Source organism: Heterodontus francisci, chromosome 4 (genome assembly GCF_036365525.1).
Source record: "Heterodontus francisci isolate sHetFra1 chromosome 4, sHetFra1.hap1, whole genome shotgun sequence".
Classification (NCBI taxonomy): Eukaryota; Metazoa; Chordata; class Chondrichthyes; order Heterodontiformes; family Heterodontidae; genus Heterodontus; species Heterodontus francisci.
Window position 1 is genome coordinate 2,839,123 of NC_090374.1, and position 22,986 is coordinate 2,862,108.

At 52.6% G+C, this 22,986-nt stretch overlaps 1 protein-coding gene across 1 annotated transcript in view; it reads right to left on the minus strand.

Annotated features, from left to right (window-relative positions):
• lmbrd2b (LMBR1 domain containing 2b) overlaps positions 1-22,986 on the minus strand; it is a 202,035-nt gene that overhangs the window by 27,863 nt on the left and 151,186 nt on the right. The window contains exons 12-13 of the mRNA XM_068028755.1: positions 12,389-12,494; positions 8,675-8,772 (exon numbers count right to left, since the gene is read on the minus strand). Coding sequence (XP_067884856.1) covers positions 8,675-8,772; positions 12,389-12,494 — 204 coding nt within the window. The remainder of the gene's footprint in view (positions 1-8,674; positions 8,773-12,388; positions 12,495-22,986) is intronic.

The following is a 22,986-nucleotide window of genomic DNA, read 5'->3' on the forward strand; positions in this document are numbered from 1 at the left end:
ACGCAGCTCCCGGTGGAGTCCGTTAGCCGCACTTCTCTGAGGGAGTTGCCTGTCTTTTACCGGGATCTATTCCGATTCTGGAACATGGTCGCCTCCAGTCAGGGCGCTCCCCCGCCGGCGGAGGTGAGCGCCTCGGCTGTCCGGGCAGCCGACTCCGGGGATGGTCCGGCGGGCGGAGGAGTAGCCGAAACCCCCGGGATGCCCCTCACTGCGGGTGGCGAGGGGGCTCGGGAGTGCGAAACGCTCCCAGCCGAGCTGAACCCCGCTCGGCCGGAACTGCTCATCGGACCCAGGCCCCGAAACCCTCCTCGGGAGCCGGTCCCGCACAACCCGAGCTGCCTCTCGGAAATGCCCTCCATGCCATTCCAATCAGCACGGAGGGGTGTTCTGTACGGGCTGCTCCTGCACACTCTCCACTTCCTCGCCCTCGTCAGCCGGCCGGACACGCCCTGGAGGTCCGCGTTGCCATCTGGTGGCGAGGGGAAACCCCGATGGAGGTCTCTCTACGCGGGAGTCTTCCCCCTTTACATCGGGGACCTGGGGTGGAGGGTGTTGCACAGGGCAGTCCCGTGCAATAGGCTTTTAAGTAGGTTCACGGACTCCCAGGCCGCCTGTACTTTCTGCGGCCTGGACGAGTCCGTGTTCCATGTATATATGGAGTATGCGAGGTTGCAGCCCCTGTTTGAGTATCTGAAGGGGCTGCTCCTCAAATTCTGGCTGCACTTCAGTCCCACACTCCTGATCTTTGGGCACCCGGTGCGGAGGGGCGTGGGCCGGGAGGAGGATCTCCTCGTCGGTCTGCTCCTGGGCCTGGCCAAGGTGGCAATTCACAGGTCCATGCTGCGGGCCGTCGGGGGTTCCGTCCTCCCCGACTGCCTGCCCCTCTTTCGCACCCGGGTGTCCCTGGAGAAGGAGCATGCGGTGTCCGCCGGTACGCTTGAGGCCTTCCGCGACCGGTGGGCACCGCAGGGACTGGAGTGCATTGTCGATGCCGAAAATGGCATTTTGAGTTTTTGTTTATTTCTGTTTTTAATAAAGTTATTTTAAAAATATAAGTATGTATGTAAAGGGGGCCTGAGCAATAAAGGTCCCCTCGACGTAAAATATATAAAAGGGGCCTGGGGTATAAAGACCACCTTAAAAAAAAACGAAAATAAAAGAAAAAAAAAACGGGGGAGTTAGATACAGAGTAAAGCTCCCTCTACACTGTCCCATCAAACACTCCCAGGACAGGTACAGCACGGGGATTGGCTGGTCAATTTGGAGCACTTCCTGCCAGCAATCAGGGGGAGCAGCTGCACCAACTGCAGAGTGGAGAGTGGAGAAAGGTGAATACAGAGTGGAGAAAGGTGAATACAGAGTGGAGAGTGGAGACTGCAGCAACTGGGGAGAGAGACTGGAGAAAGGTGAATACAGAGTGGAGGGAAACCATCAAGGAAGGCTGCAATTTTTCTGGAAAGGTGGGTGTCAGGGCACCTGAAAGACTCTGAAGTTTAAACTGTTTGGGGGAGGGAGAAGAGGCCTGAAGACTCAGGGGTGGGGCAGCCAAATCCAGTAGGGGCCCCTGTGTTTGTATTGGTGTTTGCACACAGGGAGCTCCCTCCCCACCCCAACTGCCTGCTCGGGACAGCTGGAGTTGCCCGGGTGAAGACTGTCTTGTTAAAATCAGAAGAGGAGAGTACCGGGCGGCTCCAGCCGTCCCGGGCGAAGAAGCCTCCCCCAACTGGAAGACAACAAACAGTTTTGGACTAATTGTTATAAAGGTGCTCCAACTGGCAGTTGGATCAAACATCCTTTTCAGCCTTTCTCTCCCTTCCTCCACTCAGTCGCCTCAGTCACCTATCCTCCCCATTTCCTTTACCATCCTACCCCATCCTCCTCTACTCCCACTCCACCTTGTTTAAAGTTTGCTTTTTTTTAAAAATTGTGTAAATTTGTTTTGTTTCTTGGGGGTGGACGTAGCTCTTAGACCCCATGGCAAGCCCCTCTTCGCCGGTGGCGGGGCCTTCCCGTTCATATGCTGCTGCGGCTGCTGCAGCTGCACCTGTTGCCCCGTCACCTTTTGCTTTATTAACAACGAAGCATGGGGTCAAGAGCTACGTCCACCCGAACATGACTATAGAGGCATGCGTGAAAGCAATGGCCGAGGTTGTCGGCCCTTCGGCCATTGTTGCAGCCTCTAAAATGTACGGGAAGGCAGTGTTTTTCCTGAAGACCGAGCGGGCGGTGTCCCTGGCTCTGAGCAAGGGGCTCACCGTGGGCGGGACCTTTCTGCCAGTGGACCCCCTGGAGGCCACTGCGCAAAGGCTCATTTTATCCAATGTCCCACCCTTCATCCCTGGTGAGCTCCTCCTTCCCCACCTGCACCATCTGGGGGAGGTAAAGACGGGGCTCACCCCAGTCCCGCTCGGTCTTCGGGAGAACAGCCTCCGACACGTGTACTCCTTCCGCCGCCAGTTATTCATGCAGCTGGCGCGGGAGGAGGTGACAGAGGGCCACTTCAATGTAGAATTCCAGGGGACGGCCTACCGCGTCTTCTGGACCTTGGACGGGGTGCGGTGCCATGTCTGTAAGGGGGTGGGGCATGTTCGTAAGAACTGCCCCAACCTCCCGGCTGCCAACTCCAACTCAGCGGCCCAGGGTGGCGACGCTGCACCTCCTCCCACCCCCACTACACCACCACCAGATACCATTCAGTCGGTACCGGAGGCTGTGGTTTTCACGGCCTCCGGCAGGGAGGGGGGTGACCGTCCAAGTGGAAGGAAGGCGCGGAGGAGAAATAAACATCGAGAGGCGCGTCCCCTGGATATCGTGACACTACCCGAGCCTGAGCTCAGCCCAAGGCCCGATCTCGGGAAGTCAACTTGCCCCAGGGCTGGGCTCAGGCCCAGGGTGAATAAAAAAAAGGAGAGTGTGGAGGTGGAGGCCTCTGATGATATGGAGGTCTCTGAGCCTCCGCACACAACTGGGAAAAAGAGGAGAAGGCACCCCTCCACAGAGGTAACAAGGGGCCCTGAGGCGCAGGGCCCATCTGTTGGAGGGGAGCTGTCTCCTGTTTCGGGTCCCCAGGTTTCCCCTACCGCCACCACCAAGGCTGCAAAGTCCGGGCAGGTGCTCCCTATTCCTCAGGATGGAGGGAAGGGGATGGCCCCGGTACATGAGGCCCCTACTGAAGGAGTAAGTGGGGCCCTGCTTGTGGTGGGGGAGCCTGGGGAAGCCGCCCATTCTGCCACTGCTACTGGGTCGGGTGTCCTGAATGAAGGGGAGGGCGAGGCCCCAGAGGGTCGGGCCTCCCAGCCGGAGTCCACCACCAACCAGGAGACACCCGACCCAGTTATAACTGAGAATGCTGCCCCACCTGCTGGGCCTGTGGGTGCTGGCGGAGCGGGAGATAGCCTCCTCCCTCCGCCTCCAATCTCGGCTCCGGCTGGTTTCCCGGAGTCGGGAACTTCTGTCTCCCCTGGACCACTCATTGCCCTGGGGACGGAGGTGGAGGGGGGTCCTGAGCCGCTGGTGCCTACAGGCTCCAGTTTCACAATAGAACCCAGAGAGGACTCCTCCGCCATCGATCCTGGGGGTGGGATCGTGACGGAGGCGGGACCAGCTGGCGCGGCCGGGACGTCCGCCCCACAGTGTGTGGTGGATGTGTTGGCCGCTGGCGGTGACGACCCGGAGGAGGATGGGGATTCGGTGCGGGGCACGGAGGATGATCTTGATTCCATCGCCAGTGAGGTGGTGGAGTCCCTCGTGCCTCCCACCGAATCTCCTCTCATCCCCACGGCGGAACTCCGGGATTTCCTCGCGGCTTGCAGGGGTTGCCGCAATAAAGTTCAGCTGGCCCTCGACCGTTGGTCGAATCTGGCGCTGATCATCCAGTCCGTCCGTGCCGCCCTTAAGATAGCGGGCAAGCGCGCGGACGTGAAACTGGTTGAGAGGCGCCGTTTTAATGTGTTCCTCAATGGGTTGCTGGGGGAGTGGAGGGCCAGGTGCACTTCCACTCCCTCCTCACAGTGAGCTGTTGGTGACGGGTTTTAAGTACCTTTGACATGAAGATAACCATAGCCAGCCTCAACATCAACGGCAGCAGAGGGGCTCACCGCAGATTTCACAATCTCTCAGTCCTTAGGGAAGGGAGATACGCGGTGAGCATTCTGCAGGAAACCCACACCGTTCCGGGAGACGAAGCCACCTGGCTCCTGGAGTGGCAGGGTGGGGTCTACATGAGTCACCTCACCCCTATTTCTAGTGGGGTGGCTATCTTGTTGGCCCCGACTTTTCAGCCGGAGATCTTGGGGGTCAAGGAGCTAGTGCCGGGCCGCTTGCTCCACCTCGCCGTTCGCCTGGGTAGCGTGCCGCTCCACTTTGTGAATGTGTACGCGCCCAGGCCCGGCGCTTTGCAAGCGCGCTTCTTTGAAGAAGTGTCCGCTCTCTTGAGCTCCATCGATAGCGGCGAGTGCATCATCCTCGGGGGGGATTTTAACTGCACCCTCGAGGTGGGGGATCGCTCCGGTCCCCAGCGCGGCCAAGCGTCGGTGGAGAAGTTGAGGGGACTGATCAGCTCCCTTAACTTGGTGGACGTCTGGCGGAATCTCCATCCCGACTCCAGCGCCTTCACGTGGAGGTCTGGAGGAGGGGGGTCGCGAATCGACCGCCTCTACATTTCGCAGGCGTACGTCTCCCTCGTTTCGGCGGCCTCCATGCGGCTGGTGCCGTGCTCGGACCACCGCCTGGTGTGGGCGGAGTTCACTCCGCTCCGCACGCGGGCGGGGTCCGCGTACTGGCACTTTAACAACCGGCTGCTGGAGGACGTGCGATTTCGGGACTCGTTCTGTCGATTCTGGGCCGACTGGAGAAGGAAGCAGGGGGGCTTCCCCTCCTTGAGGCTATGGTGGGATGTGGGCAAGACTCACATCCACGTCTTCTGTCAGGAGTACGCGAAGGGGTCGACCAAAAGGCGGGAAGCCGAGATCGGGCGCCTTGAGAGGGAGGTGCTCGACTTGGAATCCCGCCTCGGTCATGCCGTTGCGGACCCGGCCCTGTGGCAGGCGTACAAAGAGAAGAAGGGCGCGCTGAGGAACCTGCAGCTCATAGGGTCCCGAGGCGCGTACGTGAGGTCGCGGATCCAGATCCTGCAAGATTTGGACCGCGCCTCACCCTTCTTCTACTCGCTGGAAAAATGGCGGGGGGTCCGTAAGCAGCTCGTTGAGCTGCTGGCCGACGACGGATCCTCCATCACGGATCCGGAGGGAATGGGCCTCCTGGTCCGGACGTATTACAGTGCGTTGTTCTCTCCGGATCCGTCCAGTGAGGATGCGCGCAGAGTTTTGTGGGAGGACCTGCCGCAGGTCAGCCCGGAGGGCGCCGAAGGATTGGAGGCTCCGCTCACGTTGGCGGAGCTGACTGGCGCCCTCCACCAGCTCTCGAGGGGCAAATCCCCAGGGCTGGATGGGTTGACCGTGGAGTTCCTCAGGGCGTTCTGGGATGTCCTGGGGGACGATTACGCGGGGGTCCTGGGGGAAAGCCTGGCGACCGGGGAGATGCCCCTCTCGTGGCGCAGGGCGGTCATCGTCCTGCTGCCGAAGAGGGGCGATCTCCGCCTGCTTAAAAACTGGCGTCCGGTCTCCCTCCTCAGCACGGATTATAAGATCTTTGCCCGGGCTATGTCTACCCGCCTGGGCTCCGTGCTGGCCCACATGATCCACCCCGACCAGTCCTACACAGTCCCGGGCCGGTCCATCCAGGACAACATCCACCTGGTCCGGGACCTGATCCATCTTTCCCAGAGGACTGGTCAGTCGGTCGCCTTTCTCTCCCTCGATCAGGAGAAGGCGTTCGACAGGGTGGATCACGATTACCTTTTCGGGACTCTGCGCGCTTTCGGACTCGGGCCGCATTTCGTGGCCCGGGTCCGACTTTTATACGCCGCCGCAGAGTGTCTAATCAAGGTTAACGGGTCCTTGACGGCGCCCCTTCGATTTGGGAGAGGAGTGCGTCAGGGGTGCCCCATGTCCGGCCAATTGTATACCATCTGCGTGGAGCCCTTCCTGTGCCTGCTTCGCAGGAGGTTGACGGGATTGGCTCTGCGCGAGCCGGCCATGCGGGTCATCCTCTCGGCTTACGCCGAAGACGTGCTCCTCGCAATCACAGATCCCGTTGACTTGCGGAGGATGCGCGACTGCCAGCAGACCTTTTCTGCCGCATCCTCCGCGAGGATCAATTGGGAGAAATGTTCCGGACTCCTGGTTGGTCAGTGGCGGGTGGACTCCCTGCCGGAGGAGATGACACCTTTTGCGTGGAGCACCACGCACCTCCTCTATCTGGGAGTCCACCTTAGCCCCGCTGAGGAAGCCTGGCCGGCAAACTGGCAGGAGTTGGAGGCGAAAGTCACCGCTCGGCTGGGGCGCTGGACAGGACTGCTCCGAGTGCTTTCCTACAGGGGCCGAGCGTTGGTCATAAACCAACTGGTGGCCTCCATGCTGTGGTACCGGTTGGTCACTTTGGCCCCGCCCCCTGTATTTGCCACCAAGATCCAGAAGAAACTCGTCGATTTCTTCTGGGGCAAGAGGAAACACTGGGTCTCTGCCGCGGTCCTGAGTCTCCCGATCGAGGAGGGCGGTCAGTCGCTGGTGTGCGTCCGCACCCAGGCTGCGACTCTCCGCCTTCGGACCCTGCAGAGATACCTGTACGTCGAGCGTCCTCCCAGATGGTGTGCGCTGGCGACGTATTTTTTCCGCCAGTGTCACTGCCTTCAAGACGACACGCAGCTCCCGGTGGAGTCCGTTAGCCGCGCCTCTCTGAGGGAGTTGCCTGTCTTTTACCGGGATCTTTTCCGAGTCTGGAACATGGTCGCCTCCAGTCAGGGCGCTCCCCCGCCGGCGGAGGAGAGCGCCTCGGCTGTCCGGGCGGCCGACTCCGGGGACGGTCCGGCGGGCGGAGGAGTAGCCGAAACCCCCGGGGCGCCCCTCACTGCGGGTGGCGAGGGGGCTCGGGAGTGCGGAGCGATCCCGGCCGAGTTGACCCCCGCTCGGCCGGAACTGCTCATTGGACCCAGGCCCTGAAACCCTCCTCGGGAGCCGGTCCCGCACAACCCGAGCCGCCTCTCGGAAATGCCCTCCGTGCCATTCCAATCGGCGCGGAGGGGTTTCCTGTACGGGCTGTTCCTGCACACTCTCCACTTCCTCGCCCTCGTCAGCCGGCCGGACACGCCCTGGCGGTCCGCGTTGCCATCTGGCGGCGAGGGGAAACCCCGATGGAGGTCTCTCTACGCGGGAGTCTTCCCCCTTTACATCGGGGACCTGGGGTGGAGGGTGCTGCACAGAGCAGTCCCGTGCAATAGGCTTTTAAGTAGGTTCACGGACTCCCAGGCCAGCTGTACTTTCTGCGGCCTGGACGAGTCCGTGTTCCACGTTTATACGGAGTGTGCGAGGTTGCAGCCCCTATTTGAGTATCTGAAGGGGCTGCTCCTCAAATTCTGGCTGCACTTCAGTCCCACGCTCCTGATCTTTGGGCACCCGGTGCGGAGGGGCTCGGGCCGGGAGGAGGATCTCCTCGTCGGTCTGCTCCTGGGCCTGGCCAAGGTGGCAATTCACAGGACCAGGTTGCGGGCCGTCGGGGGGTCCGTCCTCCCCGATTGCCTGCCCCTCTTCCGCGGTTACGTTCGCGCCTGGGTGTCCCTGGAAAAGGAGCATGCGGTATCCGCCGGTACGCTTGAGGCCTTCCGCGACCGGTGGGCACCGCAGGGACTGGAGTGCATCGTCGACGCCGAGAATGGCATTTTAATTTGAGTTTTTTTGTTTATTTATCTGTTTTAATAAAGTTATTTTAAAACTGTAAATATGTACATAAAGGGGGCCTGAGGGATAAAGGCCCCCTCGATGTGAAAAATATAAAAGGGGCCTGGGGTATAAAGGTCACCTTGTGAAAAAAAAAACAAAAAAAAAAAACGGGGGTTAGATACAGAGTAAAGCTCCCTCTACACGAAAAAAAAAAACGGGGGTTAGATACAGAGTAAAGCTCCCTCTACACGAAAAAAAAAAAAAAACGGGGTTAGATACAGAGTAAAGCTCCCTCTACACTATCCCATCAAACACTCCCAGGACAGGTACAGCACGGGGGAGTTAGATACAGAGTAAAGCTCCCTCTACACTGTCCCATCAAACACTCCCAGGACAGGTACAGCACGGGGGAGTTAGATACAGAGTAAAGCTCCCTCTACACTGTCCCATCAAACACTCCCAGGACAGGTACAGCACGGGGGAGTTAGATACAGAGTAAAGCTCCCTCTACACTGTCCCATCAAACACTCCCAGGACAGGTACAGCACGGGGGAGTTAGATACAGAGTAAAGCTCCCTCGACACTGTCCCCATCAAACACTCCCAGGACAGGTACAGTACGGGGTTAGATACAGAGTAAAGCTCTCTCGACACTGTCCTCATCAAACACTCCCAGGACAGGTACAGCACGGGGGAGTTAGATACAGAGTAAAGCTCCCTCTACACTGTCCCATCAAACACTCCCAGGACAGGTACAGCACGGGGGAGTTAGATACAGAGTAAAGCTCCCTCTACACTGTCCCATCAAACACTCCCAGGACAGGTACAGTACGGGGGAGTTAGATACAGAGTAAAGCTCCATCTGCACTCTCCTCGGATACAGGGCTAGATACAGAATACCTGAAGTAGGTGGCAATGCAGAGAATGACCACAAGCATAGGATAATAGATGTAGAATCCATCAGCGATGAAGGAGATCACCTTCATTGAACCCATGATCTGGGGACAGACAGGAGACAAGTCACTAAACCACACACCCTGACAACCCTGGCATCCCAACAATCTTCCCGGATACCTTCCATCACACTGACACCCGTCTCCCCCACCCTGTGTCCCCCGTCTACACCCGTCCCCCGACCCAGTCGGCCCCTTCTACACTCGTCCCCCCACCCTGTCGTCCCCTTCTACACCCGTTCTCCCCCCGACCCTGTCGGCCTCGTCTACACCCGTGCCCCCACCTTGTCGACCCCTTCTACACCCGTTCCCCCCCCGACCCTGTCGGCCTCGTCTACACCCGTGCCCCCACCTTGTCGACCCCTTCTACACCCGTTCCCCCCCCGACCCTGTCGGCCTCGTCTACACCCGTGCCCCCACCTTGTCGACCCCTTCTACACCCGTTCCCCCCCCGACCCTGTCGGCCTCGTCTACACCCGTGCCCCCACCTTGTCGACCCCTTCTACACCCGTTCCCCCCCCGACCCTGTCGGCCTCGTCTACACCCGTGCCCCCACCTTGTCGACCCCTTCTACACCCGTTCCCCCCCCGACCCTGTCGGCCTCGTCTACACCCGTGCCCCCACCTTGTCGACCCCTTCTACACCCGTCCCCCTGCCCTGTCGACCCCTTCTACGCCCGTCCCCCCCACCCTGTCGTCCCCTTAGAACATAGAACAGTACAACACAGTACAGGCCCTTCGGCCCATGATGTTGTGCCGAACCTTTAACCTACTCTAAGATCAAACTAACTACCTACCCTTCATTCTACTATCATCCATGTACCTATCCAAGAGTCGCTTAAATGTCCCTAATGTATCTGCTTCTACTACCACCGCTGGCAGTGCATTCCACGCACCCACCACTCTCTGTGTAAAGAACCTACCTCTGACATCTCCCCGAAACCTTCCTCCAATCACCTTAAAATTATGCCCCCTGGTGATAGCCCTTTCCACCCTGGGAAAAAGTCTCTGACTATCCACTCTATCTATGCCTCTCATCATCTTGTACCCCTCTATCAAGTCACCTCTCATCCTTCTTCGCTCCAATGAGAAAAGCCCTAGCTCCCTCAATCTTTCTTCGTAGGACATGCCCTCCAGTCCAGGCAGCATCCTGGTAAATCTCCTCTGCACCCTCTCTAAAGCTTCCACATCCTTCCTACAATGAGGCGACCAGAACTGAACACAATATTCCAAGTGTGGTCAAACCAGGGCCTTATAGAGCTGCAGCATAACCTCGCGGCTCTTAAACTCAATCCCCCTGTTAATGAAAGCCAACACACCATACGCTTTCTTAACAACCCTATCAACTTGGGTGGCAACTTTGAGCGATCTATGGACATGGACCCCAAGATCCCTCTGTTCCTCCACACTACCAAGAATCCTGTCTTTAAGCCTGTATTCCGCATTCAAATTCGACCTTCCAAAATGAATCACTTCACATTTTTCCAGGTTGAACTCCATCTGCCACTTCTCCGTCCAGCTCTGCATCCTGTCAATGTCCCGTTGCAACCTACAACAGCTTTCCACACTATCCACAACTCCAGCAACCTTCGTGTCATCGGCAAACTTGCTAACCCAGCCTTCCACTTCCTCATCCAAGTCATTTATAAAAATCACAAAGAGCAGAGGTCCCAGAACAGATCCCTGCGGAACACCACTGGTCACCGAGCTTCATGCTGAATACTTTCCATCTACTACCACCCTCTGACTTCTATGGGACAGCCAATTTTGTATCCAGACAGCCAGCTTTCCCTGTATCCCATGCCTCCTTACTTTCTGAATGAGCCTACCATGGGGAACCTTATCAAACGCCTTGCTAAAATCCATATACACCACATCCACTGCTCTTCCTTCATCAATGTGTTTTGTCACATCTTCAAAGAATTCAATAAGGCTTGTGAGGCATGACCTGCCCCTTACAAAGCCATGCTGACTGTCTCTAATCAAACTATGCTTTTCCAAATAATCATAAATCCTGTCTCTCAGAATCCTTTCCAATAATTTTCCCACTACCGACATAAGACTCGACTGGTCTATAAGTCCCAGGGTTATCCCTATTCCCTTTCTTGAACAAGGGAATAACATTTGCCATCCTCCAATCATCCGGTACTACTCCAATGGACAGTGAAGATGCAAAGATCATCGCCAAAGGCGCAGCAATCTCTTCCCTCGCTTCCCGTAATATCCTTGGGTATATCCCGTCTGGCCCCGGGGACTTATCTGTCCTCATATCATTCAAAATTTCCAGCACATCCTCCCTCTTAACCTCAACCTGTTCGAGCATATCAGCCTGTTCCACACTGTCCTCACAAACGACAAGGTCCCTCTCACTAGTGAATACTGAAGCAAAGTATTCATTTAGGACCTCCCCTACCTCCTCCGACTCCAGGCACAAGTTCCCTCCACTATCCCTGATCGGCCCTACCCTCACTCTGGCCATCCTCTTGTTCCTCACATAAGTGTAGAACGCCGTGGGATTTTCCTTAATCCTACCCGCCAAGACTTTGTCATGTCCCCTTCTAGCTCTCCGAAGTCCATTCTTCAGTTCTTTCCTGGCTACCTTGTAATCCTCTAGAGCCCTGTCTGATCCTTGCTTCCTCAACCTTAAGTAAGCTTCCTTCTTCCTCTTGACTAGCTGTTCCACATCTCTTGTCATCCAAGGTTCCTTCACCCTACCATCCCTTCCCTGCCTCATCGGGAGAAACCTATCCAGCAGTTGCAGCAAGTGCTCCCTAAACAACCTCCACATTTCTGTCGTGCATTTCCCTGAGAATATCTGTTCCCAATTTATGCTCCCCAGTTCCTGCCGAATAGCATTGTAATTCCCCCTCCCCCAATTAAATATTTTCCCATCCCGTCTGCTCCTGCCCCTCTCCATGACTATAGTAAAGATCAGGGAGTTGTGACCTTCTACACCCGTCCCCCCCACCCTGTCGGCCCCGTCTACACCCGTCCCCCCCACCCTGTCGACCCCTTCTACACCCGTCCCCCACACCCTGTCGACCCCTTCCACACCCGTCCCCCACACCCTGTTGACCTCGTCTACACCCGTCCCCCCCACCCTGTCTCCTCCTTCTACACCCGTCCCCCCACCCTGTCTCTTCCTTCTACACCCGTCCCCCCACAGCCTGTCGACCCCTTCTACACCCGTCCCCCGCACCCTGTCGACCCCTTCTACACCCGTCCCTCCCCCACCCTGTCGGCCTCGTCTACACCCGTCCCCCGACCCTGTCGGCCTCGTCTACACCCATCCCCCCCGCCCTGTCGACCCCTTCTACACCCGTCCCCCGCACCCTGTCGACCCCTTCTACACCCGTCCCTCCCCCACCCTGTCGGCCTCGTCTACACCCGTCCCCCGACCCTGTCGGCCTCGTCTACACCCATCCCCCCCGCCCTGTCGACCCCTTCTACACCCGTCCCCCGCAGCCTGTCGACCCCTTCTACACCCGTCCCTCCCCCGCCCTGTTGACCCCTTCTACACCCGTCCCCCACCAGCCTGTCGGCCCCGTCTGCACCCGTCCCCCCCCCACCCTGTTGGCCCCGTCTACACCCGTCCTCCCACCCTATCGGCCCCGACTACACCCGTCCCCCCCACCCTGTCGGCCGGCGATTCTCTCTCTCACCGAGGTATAGGCTGTTTGCTCTCTGGCCTGGTGTGAAATTGCAGAATCCATGTGGATCAGTCCCAGGAAATTCAGACATAGCGGCGGAGTCAGTCGGCAGAAAAGCCTGCAAGATGGAACAGAGTTAAACCCCACACGCTGACCAACCCCCCACACCCCCGCGCTGACCCTCCCCCCACTCACACGCTGACATCCCACTCACCCCTACCCCTGCGCTGACCCCCCCTCCCCCACGCTGAAATCCCACTCACCCCCACCCCCGTGCTGACCCCCCCTCCCCCACGCTGACATCCCACTCACCCCCACCCCTGTGCTGACCCCCCCCTCCCCCACGCTGAAATCCCACTCACCCCCACCCCCGTGCTGACCCCCCCTCCCCCACGCTGAAATCCCACTCACCCCCACCCCCGTGCTGACCCCCCCTCCCCCACGCTGACATCCCACTCACCCCCACCCCTGTGCTGACCCCCCCCTCCCCCACGCTGAAATCCCACTCACCCCCACCCCCGTGCTGACCCCCCCTCCCCCACGCTGAAATCCCACTCACCCCCACCCCCGTGCTGACCCCCCCTCCCCCACGCTGACATCCCACTCACCCCCACCCCTGTGCTGACCCCCCCTCCCCCACGCTGAAATCCCACTCACCCCCACCCCCGTGCTGACCCCCCCTCCCCCACGCTGAAATCCCACTCACCCCCACCCCCGTGCTGACCCCCCCTCCCCCACGCTGACATCCCACTCACCCCCACCCCCGTGCTGACTCCCCCCCTCCCCCACGCTGAAATCCCACTCACCCCCACCCCCGTGCTGACCCCCCCTCCCCCTCCCCTCTCACAGGGTACATTGGTTAAGGCTCAGGCTGCTGTGTCTGTACTGACAGGGTCAGAGTCCCAGAAAGGGCTGATTGAGAAGTTTGGATTTAACAGACTTGCTAAACATTTACAATCTCCACAGTACCAGAGATATCAGCAAAAAGAAAAAGTGAAGTGGAGGAAGGTACCATCATTTTCCATCTCTCTGCCACAGGCATAGTGTCAGAGGATTGTAATACCATCGTTTAAAAATGAAGAACAGGATAGACTCAATAATTACAGGGCAGTCAGACTAACCACAGTGGTAAGAAAGTTATTGGAAAAAATTCTGAAGGACAGGATAAACCTTCATTTAGAAAGACATGGATTAATCAAAGAAAGTCAGCACAGAGTTAAGGGTAGGTCGTATCTGACTGACATGATTGAATTTTTTGAGGAGGTAACAAGGAGGGTTAATGAGGTTAGCGTGTTTTTTGTAGTCTATATGGATTGTGGCAAGGCTTTTGATAAGGTCCCATATGGCAGACCGCTCACCAATTTAATTAATATAAAATTATGAGGGACCTCGACAAAGTGAATAGGATGAACATATTTCCCTTAGCAGAGAACACAAGAACATAAGAAATAGGAGCAGGAGTAGGCCATTCAGCCCCTCAAGCCTGCCCCACCATTCAATAAGATCATGGCTGATCTATCCCAGGCCTCAACTCCTCTTTCAGACCTGCTCCACATAACCCTCGACTCCCCGAGATTTCAAAAATCTATCTACCTCCTCCTTAAATACATTTAGTGACCTAGCCTCCACAACTCTGAGGTAGAGAATTCCAGAGATTCACCACCCTCTGAGAGAAGAAATTCCTTCGCATTTCAGTTTTAAATGTGTGCCCCCTTATTCTGTAACTATGTCCCCTAGTTCGAGATTCCCCCACCAGTGGAAACATCTTCTCTACATCTACCCTGTCAAGCCCACTTAGAATCTTAGATGTTTCTATAAGATCACCTCTCATTCTTCTAAACTCCAGTGAATAAAGGCCTAACCTGTTTAGCCATTCTTGAGAAGACAATCCCTTCATCCCAGGAATCAGCCTAGTGAACCTTTCCTGAACTGCCTCCAATGCTAGAATATCCTTCTTTAAATATGGGGACCAAAACTGTACGCAGTGCTCCAGGTGTGGCATCACCAACACCCTGTACAGTTGTAACAAGACTTCCCTATTTTTAAACTCCAATTCCCAAGCAATAAAGGCCAAAATTCCATTTGCCTTCCTAATTACTTGTTGCACCTGCATGCTAACCTTTTGTGTTTCATGTACAAGAACACCCAGATCCCTCTGTACTGCAGTATTTTGTAGTCTTTCTCCATCTAAATAATAATCTGCCTTTTTATTCTTCCTACTAAAGTGGATGACCTCACACTTTCCCACATTGAACACCATCTGCCAAGTTTTTGCCCACTCACTTAACCTATCTATATCCCTTTGCAGATTCTTTGTGTCCTCATCACAACATGACTTCCCACCTATTTTTGTATCAGCGTATCTGGATACACTACACTCTGTCCCTTCCTTTAAGTCGTTAATATAGATACTAAACAGTTGAGGCACTATGATCAATCCTTGTGGCACCCCACTAGTTTGGGCTTTCCAACCTGAAAAAGACCCATTGATCCCGACTCACTGCCTTCTGAGTGTTAGCCCATCCTCAATTCATGCCAACACATTGCCCCCAATACCCTGAGCTCTTATTTTGTGCAATAACCTTTTATGTGGCATCTTATCAAACAAACGCCTTCTGAAAATCCAAATACACAACATCTACCGGTTCCCCTTTATCCACTCTATTTGTTATATCCTCAAAGAACTCTAACAAATTTGTCAAACATGATTTCCCTTTTGTAAAACCAGATTGGCTCTGTTTGATTGCATTATGTTTTTCTAAATGTCCTGCTATTTCTTCCTTAATAATGGACTCTAGCATTTTCCCAGTGACTGATGTTCAGCTAACTGGTCTATAGTTTCCTGCTTTCTGTCTCCCTCCTTTCTTGAATAGGGGTGTCACATTAGCGGTTTTCCAATCCGCTGGTACCCTACTGGAATCCAGTGAGTTTTGGTATATTATGACCAATGCCTCCACTATCTCTGCAGCCACTTCTTTTAAAGCCCTTGGGTGCAGGCCATCAGGTCCTGGTGACTTGTCTGCCTTTAGTCCCATCAGTTTTTCCAGCACCTTTTCCCTCGTGATAGTAGTGGGAAGTTGTGTGTGGAATCAGAGGAGGTAGGGGAAGTGTTAAATGAATATTTTGCGTCAGTATTTACAGTAGAGAAAGAAAATGTTGTCGAGGAGAATACTGAGATTCAGACCACTAGGCTAGATGGGATTGAGGTTCACAAGGAGGAGGTGTTAGCAATTTTGGAAAGTGTGAAAATAGATAAGTTCCCTGGGCCAGATGGGATTTATCCTAGGATTCTCTGGGAAGCCAGGGAGGAGATTGCAGAGCCTTTGTCCTTGATCTTTATGTCGTCATTGTAGACAGGAATAGTGCCGGAAGACTGGAGGATAGCAAATGCTGTCCCCTTGTTCAAGAAGGGGAGTAGAGACAGCCCTAGTAATTATAGAGCTGTGAGCCTTACTTCGGTTGTGGGTAAAATGTTGGAAAAGGTTATTAGAGACAGGATTTATAATCATCTTGAAAAGAATAAGTTCATTAGCGATAGTCAGCACGGTTTTGTGAAGGGTAGGTCGTGCCTCACAAACCTTATTGAGTTTTTCGAGAAGGTGACCAAACAGGTGGATGAGGGTAAAGCAGTGGATGTGGTGTATATGGATTTCAGTAAGGTGTTTGATAAGGTTCCCCACGGTAGGCTATTGCAGAAAATACGGAAGTATGGGGTTGAAGGTGATTTAGAGCTTTGGATCAGAAATTGCCTAGCTGAAAGAAGACAGAGGGTGGTGGTTGATGGCAAATGTTCATCCTGGAGTTTAGTTACTAGTGGTGTACCGCAAGGATCTGTTTTGGGGCCACTGCTGTTTGTCATTTTTATAAATGACCTGGAAGAGGGTGTAGAAGGGTGGGTTAGTAAATTTGTGGATGACACGAAGGTCGGTGGAGTTGTGGATAGTGCCGAAGGATGTTGTAGGGTACAGAGGGACATAGATAGGCTGCAGAGCTGGGCTGAGAGATGGCAAATGGAGTTTAATGCGGAAAAGTGTGAGGTGATTCACTTTGGAAGGAGTAACAGGAATGCAGAGTACTGGGCTAATGGGAAGATTCTTGGTAGTGTAGATGAACAGAGAGATCTTGGTGTCCAGGTACATAAATCCCTGAAAGTTGCTACCCAGGTTAATAGGACTGTTAAGAAGGCATATGGTGTGTTAGCTTTTATTAGTAGGGGGGTCGAGTTTCGGAGCCACGAGGTCATGATGCAGCTATACAAAACTCTAGTGAGACCGCACCTTGAGTATTGCGTGCAGTTCTGGTCACCGCATTATAGGAAGGATGTGGAAGCTTTGGAAAGGGTGCAGAGGAGATTTACTAGGATGTTGCCTGGTATGGAGGGAAGGTCTTACGAGGAAAGGCTGAGGGACTTGAGGTTGTTTTCGTTGGAGAGGAGGAGGAGGAGAGGTGACTTAATAGAGACATATAAGATAATCAGAGGGTTAGATAGGGTGGATAGTGAGAGTCTTTTTCCTCGGATGGTGATGGCAAACACGAGGGGACACAGCTTTATGTTGAGGGGTGATAGATATAGGACAGATGTTAGAGGTAGTTTCTTTACTCAGAGAGTAGTAGGGGCGTTGAACGCCCTGCCTGCAACAGTAGTAGACTCACCAACTTTAAGGGCATTTAAGTGGTCATTGGATAGACATATGGATGAAAATGGAATAGTGTAGATCAGATGGTTTCACAGGTCGGCGCAACATCGAGGGCCGAAGGGCCTGTACTGCGCTGTAATGTTCTAATTCTAGAGATTGTTACAAGTTCCTCCCTCCCATTTACACCTTGTTCATCTATTATTGTTGGGATGTTTATAGTGTCTTCCACCGTGAAGACTGATGCAAAATATTGGTTTAAATTATCTGCCATTTCTCTGTTCCCTGTTATTAATTCCCCAGTCTCATCCTCTAAGGGTCCCACACTTACTTTCACTACTCTCTTCCTTTTTATATACCTGGAGAAGCTCTTACTGTTTTGTATTTCTTGCCAATTTACTCTCATCATCAGTTTTCTCCCTCTTTTAGTTTTTTAGTCATCTGCTTCTGGTTTCTAAGCAATTCCCAATCCTCTGGCCTACCACTTGCTTTTGCTGCTTTGTACACCTTTGTTTTTGATTTGATACTCTCCTTAACTTCCTTTGTTATCCACAGGTGGTTCATCGTTCTCTTCGCGTCCTTCCTTCTGACCATAATAAATGTTCGCTGAGTGTTATGAAATATCTGCTTAAAAGACTGCCACTGCTCATCTACTGACTTCCCCTGTAGTCTATCTTCCCAGCCCATTTTAGACAACTCTTTGTTCATACCTCTGTAATTGCCCTTGTTTAAGTTGAAGACACTGGTTTGAGACCCAAGTTGCTCCCAAGTTGAATATACTCAGTGACCCAGCCTCCACTGCTCTCTGGGGAGGAGAATTCCAAAGATTAACAACCCTCTGGAGAGAAGAAATTCCCCCTCATTTCAGTCTTAAATGGGTGATCCCTTTTTTTGAAACTTTGTCCCCTAATTCTGGATTCCCTTGCGAGGGGAAACATCCTCTCAGCATCTATCCTATCAAGCCCCCTCAGATCTGATATGTCTCAATAAAATTACCTCTCATTCTTCTAAACTCCAATGAGTACAAGCTCAACCTTTGTTCAGAAGACAACTCCCTCATCCCAGGCATCGGCCTAGTGAACCTCCTCTGAACTGCTTCCAATGCAAGTATATCCCTCCTTACGTATGCTGAGGACGTTGTGGATAGCACGTTTAGTGAGGTGGTCACGCTGCAGGTAATGGCTGCACAGGCAGAAAAGGGATGGGTGACCACCAGACGTAGTAGTAGGCGCAGGCAGGTAGTACAGGAGTCCCCTGTGACCATCCCTGCTTTGGATACTGTTGGGGGGGGGATGGCATCCCAGGGGAAAGCAGCAACAGCCAAGTTTGTGGCACCAGGGATAGCTCTGCTGCACAGCAGGGGGGGGGGGGGGGGGGGGGGGAGAAAGACTGGGAGAGCTATAATGATAGGAGATTCAATTGCAAGGGGAACAGACAGGCGCTTCTGTGGCTGCAAACGAGACTCCAGGATGGTATGTTGCCTCCCTGGTGCTAGCGTCTCGGAGCGGCTGCAGGACGTTCTGAAGGGGGTGAGTGAACAGCCAGTGGTCACGGTACATGTTGGTACCAACGACATAGGTCGAAAAACGGATGAGGTCCTCCAAGATGAATTTAAGGAGTTAGGAGTTAAATTAAAAAGCAGGACCTCAAAGGTAGTAATCTCAGGATTACTTCCTGTGCCACGTGTTGGTGAGTATAGGAACAGGAGAATAGACCAAATGAATGTGTGGCTGGAGAAATGGTGCAGGAGGGAGGGATTTAGATTCCTGGGACATCGGGGCCGATTCTGCGGAAGGTGGGACCTGTACAAGCGGGACGGGTTACACCCAGGCAGGACCGGAACCGATGTCCTTGCAGGGGCGATTGCTAGTGCTGTTCGGGAGGATTTAAACTAAAACGGCTGAGGAATGGGAACCTGAGCGAGGAGACTGAGGAGGAGGAAACAAGGATAGAAACGAAAGACAGGAAACAAAAAGGCAGAAGTGGAAGGCATAGAAATCAAAGGCAAGAAACAAATAGGGCCATAGTGCGAAATAATGCTAAGATGACTAAGAATGTTAAAATGACAAGCCTAAAGGCATTGTGTCTCAATGCGCGGAGTATTCGCAATAAGATAAGCAAATTAACCGCACAAATAGATGCAAATGGATACAATATAGTTGCGATTACGGAGACATGGCTGCAGGGTGACCAAAGATGGGAACTGAACATCCAAGAGTATTCAATATTTAGGAAGGACAGGCAAAAAGGGAAAGGAGGTGGAGTAGCGTTGTTAGTAAAAGAAGAAATCAATACAATAGTGAGGAAGGATATTAGCTCAGAGAATCCTGATGTGGAATCTGTATGGGTGGAGCGAAGAAACACCAAGGACAGAAAATGTTGCTGGGGGTTGTATTTGGATCCCCAAACAGCAGTGGTGATGTAGAGGATGGCAATAAACAGGAAATTAGAGACACATGCAATAGGAGTGCAACTGTAATTATGGATGACTTTGATCTACATATAGATTGGGCAAGCCAAATTAGCAACAATACTGTAGAAGAGGAATTCCTGGAGTGCGTATGAGATGGTTTTTTGGACTAATATGTTGAGGAACCAACTGGAGAACAGGCCATTCTAGACTGGGTATTGTGTAATGAGAAAGGATTAGGTAACAATCTTGTTGTGAGGAGTCCCTTGGGGAAGAGCGACCATAACATGATAGAATTCTTCATTAAGATGGAGAATGAAAGAGTTGATTCCGAGACTAGGGTCCTGAATCTAAATAAGGGAAACTATGAAGGTATGAGGTGCGAGCTGGCTATGATAGTTTGGGAAACGCTGCTTAAAAGGGTGAACATTGGATAGGCAATGGCTAGTATTTAAAGAGTGCATGGATGAATTACAACAATTGTTCTGAAGGGTCTCTGACCTGAAACGTTAGCTGTTTCTCTCTGCACAGATGCTGCCAGACCTGCTGAGTATTTCCAGCATTTCTTGTTTTTATTTCAGATTTCCAGCATCTGCAGTATTTTGATTTTATATTAATATAATTGTTCATTCCTGTCTGGCGCAAAAATAAAATAGGAAGGTGGCTCAACCATGGCTTACAAAAGAAATTAGGGATAGTGTTAGATCCAAGGAAGAGAAATATAAAATGGCCAGAACAAGCAGCAAACCTGAGGATTGGGAGCAGTTTAGAATTCAGCAAAGGAGGACAACGGGGTTGATTAATAAGGGGAAAATAGAGTATGAGAGTAAGCTGCAGAGAACATAATAACTGACTGTAAAAGCTTCGATAGATATGTGAAGGGAAAAAGGTTAGTGAAGACAAATGTGGGTCCCTTACAGTCAGAAACAGGAGAATTTATAATGAGGAACAAAGAAATGGTAGAACAATTAAATACATACTTTGGTTCTGTCTTCACAGAGGACGACAAAAATTACCGTCCAGAAATGTTGGGGAACATAGGGTCTAGTGAGAAGGAGGAACTGTATGAAATCAGTATTAGTAGAGAAATGGTGTTAGGGAAATTGATGGGATTGAAGGCTGATAAATCCCCCGGGCCTGATAATCTACACCCCAGAGTACTTAGGGAAGTGGCCCTTGAAATAGTAGAGGCATTGCTGGTCATTTTTCAAAATTCTATAGACTCTGGAACAGTTACAACAGATTGGAGGGTAGCTAATGTAAGCCCACTATTTAAAAAAGGAGGTAGAGAGAAAACAGGGAATTATAGACCAGTTAGCCTGACATCAATAGTGGGGAAAATGCTAAAGTCCATTATAAAAGATGTAATAGCAGAGCAGTTGGGAAGCAATGACAGGATCGGACAAAGTCAACACGGATTTACAAAAGGGAAATCATGCTTGACAAATCTACTGGAATTTTTTGAGGATGTAACTAGTAGAGTTGATAAGGGAGAACCAGTGGATGTGGTATATTTAGACTTTCAGATTAAGAGATTAGCGTGCAAAATTAAAGCGCATGGGATTGGGGGTAAGGTACTGACATGGATAGAGAACTAGTTGGCAGACAGGAAACGAAGAGTAGGAATAATTGGGTCTTTTTCCGAGTGGCAGGCAGTGACTAGTGGGGTACCGCAGGGATCAGTGCTAGGATCCCAGCTATTCACAATATATATTAATGATATAGACGAGGGAATTAAATGTAATATATCCAAGTTTACAGATGACACAAAGCTGGGTGGGAGAGTGAGCTGTGAGGAGGATGCAGAGAAGCTCCAGTGTGATTTGGACAGGTTGAGTGAGTGGGCAAATATATGGTAGATGCAGTATAATGTGGATAAATGTTGCAATTATACAGGGCCTTGGTGAGACCACATCTGGAATATTGTGTGCAGTTTTGGTCTCCTTATCTGAGGAAGGATGTTCTTGCTATGGAGGCAGTGCAGCAAAGGTTCACCAGACTGATTCCTGGGATGGCAGGACTGACATATGAAGAGAGATTGGATCAATTAGGCTTGTATTCTCTAGAGTTTAGCAGAATGAGAGGGGATCTCATAGAAACCTACAAAATTCTAACAGTACTGGATAGACTAGATGCAGGAAGGATGTTCCCGATGACGGGGGAGTCCAGGACCATGGGTTCACAGTCTAAGGATAAGGGGTAAGGCAGTTAGGACTGAGATAAGGAGAGATTTCGTCACCCAGAGAATGGTGAACCTGTGGAATTCTCGACCACAGAAAGCAGTTGTGGCCAAATCATTAAATATATTCAAGAAAGAGTTAGATATAGTTCTTAGGGCTAAAGGGATCAAGGGATACGGGGAGAAAGCGGGAACAGGTTACTGAGTTTGGATGATCAGCCATGATCGTATTGAATGGTGGAGCAGGCTCGAAGGGCCGAATGGCCTACTCCTGCTCCTATTTTTCTATGTTTCTAAGGAGATCAAAACTGTACACAGTACTCTGTGTGTGATCTCACCAATGCCCTGTACAGTTGTAACAAGACTTCCCTCCTTTTAAACCCAGCCCCCTAGCAATAAATGCCAACATTTCCATTTGCCTTCCTAATTACTTGCTGTTCCTGCATGCTAACTTTTTCATGTACAAGAACACCCAGATCCCTCTGTACCGCAGCGTTCTGCAGTCTCTCTCCATTTAAATATTCTGCTTTTTTATTCTTCCTACCAAAGTGGACAACCTCACATTTTCCACATTATACTCCATTTGCCAAATTTTTGCCCACTCACTTAACCGATCTATATCTCTTTGCAGACACTGTGTCCCCCTCACAACTTGCTTTCTCACCTATCTTTGGGGTCAGTAACCAGGGGTCATAGATTTGAAGTAATTGGTGGAAGGATGAGAGGGGAGTTTAGTTCTTTAATCCAGAGGGTGGTGGAGTCTGGAACTCACCTCCTGAAAGGACGGTAGAGGCAGAAGCAGCAGTGAGAGCGGGAATAGGCGAGGGGAGCCGGGAGATAAAAGGAGCCGAAGCCAGAGACCAGAAGCAGCAGTGAGAGCGGGAATAGGCGAGGGGAGCCGGGAGATAAAAGGAGCCGAAGCCAGAGACCAGAAGCAGCAGTGAGAGCGGGAATAGGCGAGGGGAGCCGGGAGATAAAAGGAGCCGAAGCCAGAGACCAGAAGCAGCAGTGAGAGCGGGAATAGGCGAGGGGAGCCGGGAGATAAAAGGAGCCGAAGCCAGAGACCAGAAGCAGCAGTGAGAGTGCTATGCTCTGTTCTGTTCTGTGGACCTGCTTGACCAGCAAAAATTGAAGTGTGACGTCACAGGAGAGCTGGTAAGTGATTGGTGGGTATTTCTTTCTTCCATTTGAACAGCGGTAGCAGTGAGAGTGCGAGACGGGGGGCAGCTGGGAAGGTAAGTTTCACGATAAAGTACTTACCTAGCGATTCGGCGGACGCGGACACAGGGACTGCTGGGTAAGTGAACTTATATATTCCGGCAGTGGCTAAACCCGAAACACTACATGTGTAGTGTCTCCCACCCATCCTCCTCCTCTAACCAAAAAA